Source organism: Lactuca saligna, chromosome 8 (assembly GCF_052625555.1).
Source record: "Lactuca saligna cultivar CGN05327 chromosome 8, ASM5262555v1, whole genome shotgun sequence".
Lineage (NCBI taxonomy): Eukaryota > Viridiplantae > Streptophyta > Magnoliopsida > Asterales > Asteraceae > Lactuca > Lactuca saligna.
In genome coordinates, this window is record NC_136424.1 from 21,903,730 (window position 1) to 21,913,114 (window position 9,385).

Below are 9,385 nucleotides of genomic sequence, written 5' to 3' on the forward strand. Positions count from 1 at the left end.
ATTACACGGATGGTCCCTATGGTTTAGGGTAATTTGCGTGTTTGGTCCCTAACTTATTTTTTTAACTCGGAAGGTCCCTAATCTTTGTTTTTGTTACGCGTTTGGTCCTTATCTTACCTAAAAAGACTATTTTCCCCTTGATTTTTTTTAAATTTATTTAAATAAACACACCTTAACCTCACCCCTTCACCTTACCTTACATACTCTACAATTTTTTCGTATTTAAATAATAGTACTTTTAGGTAAAACAGGGACCAAACGTGTAACAAAAACAAACAGTAGGGACCAAGCGCGTAACAAAAACAAATAGTAGGGACCTTACGAGTTAAAAAATAAGTTAGGGATCAAACGTGCAAATTACCTCAAAACATAGGACCATTCGTGTAATTTACTAAAAAAAAAAAAAGATTCGCTGATGGATTGAGCAAAAGGGACGAAACTGATATAAATTAAAAACCGACTAAAATTGCAATATTTGACAAACAATAAGACCATTTCTGAAATTTAATCTTTTATAAATAAGCATTAGTCGACTAATAAACTAATATATTAAAATTTGAAAATATCTATAATTTAAATATCAACCCTGATCAAAGATTTAGAAAAAAAAAAAAAAAAATTCCTTAAATACAGGTCTATTTTCAAATTTTCAGATGATAATACCTCATTTAGAAATCTTTATAGTCAACTCTCTCAGTCTGCCATTTTCTATATAATGTCCCCACGATTTTGTTTTCGAGCTCACAAATACACCACAACTAGAGCAACAGAGTCTTATCTAGGTAGTCTCTAGAGATGGCGACGGCCAAGATCGGCGGCCGGCCAGAAATGGTCAGCTTCACTCTCCAAATCGTAAACGGCCGGTGGTTTATGGTGTTTGCCTCCTTCCTCATCATGTCCGCCGCCGGCGCCACCTACATGTTCGGTCTCTACTCCAAAGAGATCAAACAATCCTTAGGATACGACCAAAGCACCCTCAACCTGCTCTCCTTCTTCAAAGACCTCGGAGCCAACGTCGGCGTACTTGCCGGCCTTATTGCTGAGGTTACACCGACATGGTTTGTCCTTGCCGTCGGATCACTACTCAACTTTTTTGGGTATTTCATGATTTGGTTAGGTGTCACCCAAAGAATTTCCAAACCAACTGTTTGGCAAATGTGTTTGTATATTTGTATAGGTGAGATTTAGTTTCTTAATTATGATTCAAATCACAAAATTAAAAGTCTTTCTTTTTTTGTATTATTGGTATATAAATCGATATTAATATGATATTTTTCATGTAGGTGCGAATTCACAATCGTTTGCCAACACCGGAGCATTAGTAACATGTGTAAAAAACTTCCCGGAGAGCCGAGGGGTGGTGCTTGGGCTTCTCAAGGGATACGTCGGCCTCAGTGGAGCCATTATCACTCAAATTTACGATGCTATCTATGGTGATGACAAAAAATCTCTCATTTTGCTCATAGCATGGCTCCCGGCTGTTATTTCTGTTCTATTTGTACGTACAATCCGAATCATGAAGGTGGTTCGACAATCCGACGAGATCAAAGTTTTCTATGATCTTCTATATATATCTCTTGGCCTCGCCGGATTCTTAATGATAATCATTATAGTGGAAAACCGCGTCCAATTTTCTCGGTCAGATTTTTATGGTAGCGCCACCGTGGTTGTTTTCCTCCTCTTTCTGCCACTGGCGGTTGTTGTAAGAGAAGAATATAAGACCTGGAAAAACAAGACAGCATCGTTAAATGATCCATCTCCAATAAAAGTCGTTACAGATCATATTCCACCATCTACCACCATCGTACTACCACCACCGCCGCCGCCACCTCAGAAGCAAAAAGAAGAAACAACATGCTTCCAGAATGTATTCCGGCCACCAGACAGAGGAGAGGACTACACGATTCTCCAAGCACTCTTCTCCATTGACATGTTGATCCTATTTTTAGCGACGATATGTGGCGTTGGTGGCACTTTAACTGCAATCGACAACTTAGGACAAATCGGGGAATCTCTCCACTACCCAACTCGAAGCATTAGCACCTTCGTTTCACTCGTAAGCATATGGAATTACCTCGGTAGAGTAGTTGCCGGATTTGCATCCGAAATCCTTCTAAAAAAGTACAACTTCCCTCGACCTTTAATGCTAACACTAACCCTAGTCTTATCTTGTGTTGGCCACCTTCTAATCGCATTCGGGGTCCCAAATTCACTGTATTTTGCGTCAGTGATAATTGGATTTTGCTTTGGAGCACAGTGGCCGTTGCTTTTTGCGATCATATCAGAGATTTTTGGACTGAAATACTACTCAACATTGTACAATTTCGGATCAGTGGCGAGTCCAATCGGATCGTATTTGCTGAACGTGAAGGTAGCCGGAAACTTGTATGACAGGGAGGCGGAGAGGCAGATGAGAGCCTTGGGGATGATCAGAAAGCAGGGTGAGGATCTGACTTGTGTTGGGGTTGACTGTTTTAAGACGGCGTTTCTGATCGTAACTGGGGCTACTGTGTTTGGTGCATTTATTTCGCTTATTTTGGTGGCTAGGACTAGAAAATTTTATGCCAGTGATATTTATAAGAAGTTCAGAGAGGAGGCTGCGAGGGCGGAGACGGAGATGGCGGTGGCCGGAGAAAGAGGAACTCTGGGAAAATGATCATGTTTGACATGTATCTAACTTTGTATACGTAGTTATACACCATTAAAGAATGTTATTTTAAACCATTCGAGGAAAAAGAACATTTATGATCAATCACGCTAAGCAAATTGTTTGTTTTCTCAATAATTACTTCAATGCACATTTCTTATAATTTTATAATCAATTTGTGTATATCTATCAATATCAATACTCAATACTCTATAATGAAAAATAGTTTTACATGTCCTTATATTAATATCATCTTTTGTTTTCCAACTCAAACTTTTATCTATTAAATACCCATTCTGCTCTCATTCTGTAACACCCAATCTTCAGACATTTTCCATTTTGATCTTAAATATTGAATTTGTTGCAAAAATGGTCTCCATGCTAAGCGTACTTGGGGTGTACGCTTAGCATAACCCTTTTTAGTGGGGACGCACATTCAAGTATGTAACACCCGGTTTCCAAATCGGATCGATTTAGGGCTTCATTGGACGTTGTAGTAACAATTATAGACACTTATCACTCGCTTCGATTGATCGGTCGAGGTTAGAGCTAGCAACCGCAGGTGGGGATGTCGACCTTATATAGATCTATACATATGTAGCTCACTCCGAAGATTAACAGTTATAGTGGTGTGGGTATTCTAAGTGCTTAGACTCAGCTAATGAATATTGTCTCACTAAAAATCCATTAACTAAAAAGTATGTGACTAGCTCTCAACCCTAACTTAATTGTGGTCAAGTCACTAGATATAATGAATTTCATTGTATAGAGTTTATAAAAGTCGAGTATGTTTGGTATGTATGTAAAAGTGTAATATACTCGCTTTTATAAATATGTACGTTTCAAAGTAATGAACATATGTACATGCATAAACTTGATGTATTTAAACATATATATATATATATATATATATATATATATATATATATATATATATATATATATATATATATATATATATATATATATATATAGTTTGAATCCTTAAAATACTACAAAGTTTTATAACGTGCTTGTTATAATATACAATGTCACATAAAAAATCATATATTTTAGTATCATGTAGCTAGCATGTGGATTAGTTATTTCATGATAAAATAACCATAATACATATACAAAAAGTTTGCACTGGTTTATTTTTAACAATATGCTAAATTGTTAAATAACATGTTTATAAACTAGATTTATTGTATATTCACATAAAGGATGATATATTTGTATAAACAAAGTATATAGACACTCACCCTTGAAATGTGAGTTCCATATATTCGAATTCGTGTATTTTTTAGAAACTCGTTGTGAAAAATCGCAAAGTCACGTTTCTTGAACTTTGAAATACATTCAAGACCGTTTCGTAACGAATTTAAACTATTGGAGGTTGTTGGGTAATTTAATTAACCAAAATATGACTGCTTTGGTTAAAATAAATAAAAGGAAGGACTGAAATGGTTTTAATTTAATAATTGTTTGAGTCTTGGACTGGTATTGTTAAGAAATATCTATGGGAGGGGCTGTTTTGAATAAATGGAGTCAAGGTTTGGGGGTTGGGACTTATATTAAAAGAGAATGTTGCAATAGGGGTTATTTAGTCATTTTTTTTAACTAAAAAAGGATTTAGGGCTTTTTATATAAGGAAATCTCATGGAGGGGCCGTTTTTGGTTAATGGCCCAAACTTCAACGAAATTAGGGCCTTATTCCCCCGTCGTCACTAGTTGGTCGATCAAAAAGAAGAATGCGGACGAAAGCAGCTAGAACGAAGATGGAAGGAAAGAGTACGAAGGCTTTGCAGGCGGCACGAGGTTTCAACGATTGATCGCGAGTAGGATCGCAGTCTCTGGGGTTCAACGAGGACGAAAGGGAGAAGCAACAGCAGCGACGAAGGCGAGACCTTCGGAGGTCTTTAATCAGGAGAGAAAGAAGGCGAGGGGTGAGGCCAGAAGATGGGTTCGGTGTAGCTATGAGGTTGCGAAGGGAAGGCGATCAGAAGAGGGGTCCAAAAGAAGATACGCAGTTGCGACCGATTGGGCTGCTGAGAGGGAAAGGGAAGTACGAGAGGTGTTTTGCTCCGATCAGTAGCAGGTAAGCGGATGGGGGCTGCTCCGGCAGCCTCCCTGTTGCTTCCAGTTTTCTCTTTTGATTTTATTTTGATAGAAATCGATGGTGGGTAAAAGAGGTGTTTGGGTTTGTTGTTTTCACAGGAAATGGGAGAAGGAAGAACGAAGGGAAACTGTTGATCTTCCGGTTTGCTGGAAAACACAAACACAAGTAGTCTTGCTGGAAACGAAGAAGAGGGAAGAATTCTAGAGTGGTTTTACTTTTCTTTTGTGTGTGTTACTGTAGAAAAATGATTTTTTGCACATTTAACTTGGAATTGTATATAAAATCTGATCTCCTCATATTCCATTTGATTTTAACATGATTTTTGGTGTACAATTTAGGATTTGATTTGATTTTAACTTGATCTTTGCTTTGGCTGTACAATTTAGATGGTAGTAGGAAATATACATCCACGGTGAATTATGTGAATCATTTTGAATGCTTGTGTGAAAAATGATGATCGAGTATGGTACTAGAAAGAAGAGCAACTTGTCATCCTATTAGCCTTCTAACAGGATTCTAGTCAAGTCACCCATCCTATTAGCCTTCTAATAGGATTCTAGTCAAGTGGTGACTGTTTGGGACTTTAAGAAATCATTTACATCCATTTTTCCTATATACTTTTAATATTAATTAATTTTATTTGTGTGAGTATTATATAGAAAACTAGAGAATTTCATGTAAGGGGAAATCACGTTTATTATACACGCTTAAGCTCCAAAACACAGATCTGTTTTCCTTGAGCTAGATTATAATGTAAAGTTGCCAATTTTACATTCATACATGGCTAAAAGAAGCTCTTAAGCTAAAAAAAATGACTTAATGGTTGACTAAATGCATACATGACACCAAAATACACATAAATCTTGCATCTTTATGCTCAAGACTACCAAAACAAGCTCAGATCTAAAAGGACGAGCCTATAAACAACCTAACTCATCCTTAAACCCAAAAAGGAGACCAAAACCATAATAAACTAGTCATGAAGAGATTTGATCATGCATAAGCCAAGATGCAAACTTGATACCTTAAAAAGCTTCCCCACAAGACGATGATTCTGGATCCAAAGCCTTCCCACCAAGCAAAACAACTTCAAGCTTTTCTTCTTTCCTTCCTAAGGGCAAAAATGAGCACCAAATCCTTCTAATAGCTCAAGAACACCACCAAGAGGCTACAAATGTCGATTTAGGGTTTTTAAGGTATGGAGGCTAGCTTAGAAATGAACCAGAGGGACTAACATAAAGCTTATATGGGGTGAAACACAAGAAATTAGGATTTCACACTTTCCCTCGTACGCCCAGCGTATGAGGTCTCACACCCAGATCCAAGCTTCGCACTATGCTAAGCATGTACTTCCTTTCGCACGGCGTAGAACCCTTCGCATCCGTACGTCGCACGTACTCCCTTGGTACACCCCGCATACTAGGGTTTTCCCCAAAACTCTAATTTATTCTAAAGGCCATAACTTCTTCGATACAACTCTGATTCCGACCTTCCTTATATCCATGAAAAGGTATTGAGAAGCTTTACATTTTTATCAACTCATACTTGACACAAAGTTCACCGAACACAAAATCCAATTTCCATAAAAGCCCGCTGCCAATTTACCAAAATACCCATTGGCACCAAAACCAAATATGAATGCCCGAACCATCTACATTTCATCGCCTACACCCAAATGGGTAATGATTCGAAAGAGGGCATTACACATTTGGTATCTTATATTTGTTGAAATGAACTCATTTATTTTACAAAAGATGCACTAAAACTTAATGAGTCAAATTACAAAGAGATTTACTATGAACTCGACCGCTCACAGTCTTTGACCTAAATTTCAGGATGGCACATTACCTCCCCGTTAAGGGAATTCTGTCCCGAAATTATTTAGTTCTAGATTATTTTGTTCCACTATCATTTCATTCCACTAGTAAGGGGAACACCGCTAAAAGATTACGGATACTTTGTTTCGTTTGATCCCTACGTTTGCAAGTAAACTCTGGCTCTCTATGAAAGTTCTATCGGGGGTTTACTATAGGTACGCGGCTTAGTTTTAGGATTTTGGTTTTTCGATCCTTAATCTCCCACGGTTCCTTCACGAAGTAAATTTAGCATTGACCTGGATTTCATTGAAAGGAAAGACAAGATTCTCACTAGATAAACATTTCTTAAAACATGTGGAAGGTGTTGTGAACTTTGTTAAGTTTTTGCGGTAAATTGAGTTTGGTACCCTCTAGACTAATTATTCCAAGGATTTCACAAGGTCCAGTGTAATTGGGGTTTAGTTTACCTTTTTTCTAAATTAAATGACACATTTCCATAGTGCGACCTTAAGTAGGACACGGTCTCTTACCGCATCTTGTGTCAGCATAGCTTTTCGGACAACTATGTGCGGCTATTAATTGTTCCTTTATCTGAACAATCTTTTCCGTTGTTTCATGAATGATATCAGGACAAGCGTGTGGAAGATATTCAACATGCCTTATAGCTATTTAAGTATCTCCAATTTTTGCACAACACATCAAAGAACGACATCTACGAACGTATAAGACCTTGAATGGAGCAACCTTTATGCTATTGTGATAACTATTCTTATATGAACCTCACTACTAGTAAGTAAGTGTCCCTTGCTTTACCGAAGTCTATCACCAAAGCAAGGAGCATGTCCTCCAGACTTTGTATCGTTCTTTCACTCCATCTATCCATTTGAGGATGATAAGCAATACTCATGTCGAGTTTGGTTCCTAGGAACCTTTGCAATGATTGCCAAAATATGGAAGTGAATTTGCTATCTCGATCCGATATAATAGATGTTGGCACACCGTGCAGTCTGACTCTTTCCTTGAGGTAGGTCCTGGTGAGTTTCTCCATCTTGTTAGTTTCTTTGATGGCTAGGAAGTGGGCTTATTTGGTTAAACGATCAACCACTACCCAAATGATTTCATAACCACCTAAAGTTCTTGGCAGCTTCATTATGAAGTCCACGGTTATTTGTTCTCACTTCCATTCTAGGATTGACGGTTGTTGTAGTATGCTAGATGGCTTCTAGTACACTGCTTTGTCTTTGGATCAAGTCAAGCATTTACTAACATAGGTGGAAATCTAGGCCTTTTATGTGGGGCCACCAATAAATCTTCTTGAGATCAAGATATATCTTATCTAATTCTGGATGTACTAAATATCTCCATTTATGAGCCTTATTAAAGACTAGACTCCTGACTTCACCAAACTTTGGTGTCCAAATTTGGTTCATGAAATATCGTGTTCCGTCTTCCTTGTGGTCGAACCATTTGTCCATACCTTGAAGGTTTCTCCTCTACGATATTCGGATTTGAGGGCTTCCAGCTGAGCATCTCAAATTTGGGTGGTGAGATTGGATTGAATGATTAGGGTTAAGGCTTTTTCACGAAGTGGGTTTGCTCGTTCTTTCCTGCTTAAAGCGTCTGATATGATATTTGCTTTATGAGGATGATAAAAAATTATGCATTCGTATTCATTTAGAAATTCGAATCACTTTCATTGTCTCATGTTGAGATCCTTCTGGTCGAAGATGTATTGAATACTTTTATGGTCGATGAACATGACACACTTCGTTCCGTATAGGTAGTGTCTCCAAATCTTTAAGGCAAACACTACAGCTCCAAACTTCTAAGTCTCAGATAGTGTAGTGGGTCTTTTTTTTTTCTTGAGTTGTCTAAATGCATATGTAATGACTTTATTCCTTTGCATAAATACGTATCCTAACCCTTGGTGTGAGGCGTCGAAGAATACTATTTATGTTCCTTCTGGGAGAGATAAAATTGGCACTGCATAACAACTATTCCAATTTCTAGAAGGCAAACTCTTGGTTGTCTCCCCAATCGAATTTCTTTTCCTTCTGGATTAGAGTGGTGAGAGTCTTGGCTATTTTGGAAGAGTTCTTTATGAATCTCCTTTAATAGTCTGCAAGCCCTAGGAATTAGCGTACTTCAATTGGTGTAGTTGGTTAGTTCAAATGCCATGACCAGAAACACATAGTGACCGTACCGAGTCCTAAAAGTCTTATTTGGAATGTTTGCTTCTTGCACTCTGATTTGATGGTAGCCGGATCTTAGATCGATATTTGAGTAGTAATGGGATCCCTCTAGTTAGTTGAATGGGTCATCGATCCTCAGGAGTGGACATCAATTCTTGATGGCGAGTTTGTTCAACTCTCAATGGTTGATGCATATCCTGAACGATCGATCATTCTTTTTGACAAACAATACCGGAGCTCCCCATGGAGAGAAGCTTGGTCAGATAAAGCCTTTTTCAAGGCGTTCTTGGAGTTAAGTGGATAGTTCTTGCATTTCCGGGAAATCCAGATGATAAGGAGATCTTGCTACTGGTGTTGCACCCGGGATTAGGTCGATTCAGAATTCTACCTATCTAACTGGAGGTATTCCAGGCAGATCTTCTGTAAATACGTCTGGGTAGTTGCACACTTGTGTTATTTCTTTGATTTTCTTACCGTTATCTTGCATATCCACCATGTTGGACAAGAAATTGAAGTATCTCCTCTGCAAACACCTTATTGCCTTCATGTAAGAGATGATTCTTAGATTCTTTCTTGATTTATCTTCGTAACTCACGAGAGCTTCATTGTTGGGTAAAGGTAGTCAGAC

At 38.0% G+C, this 9,385-nt stretch overlaps 1 protein-coding gene across 1 annotated transcript; it reads left to right on the forward strand.

The window, feature by feature from the left end:
• The first annotated feature begins 731 nt into the window (after window positions 1–731).
• On the forward strand, window positions 732–2,752 carry LOC145011958 (Major facilitator superfamily protein). The gene is made up of 2 exons (XM_078970711.1): window positions 732–1,177; window positions 1,284–2,752. Exons 1-2 carry the CDS (start codon window positions 796–798, stop codon window positions 2,654–2,656), a joined length of 1,755 nt encoding a protein of 584 aa, XP_078826837.1. The 5' UTR covers window positions 732–795; the 3' UTR covers window positions 2,657–2,752.
• The last annotated feature ends 6,633 nt before the right edge of the window (window positions 2,753–9,385 follow it).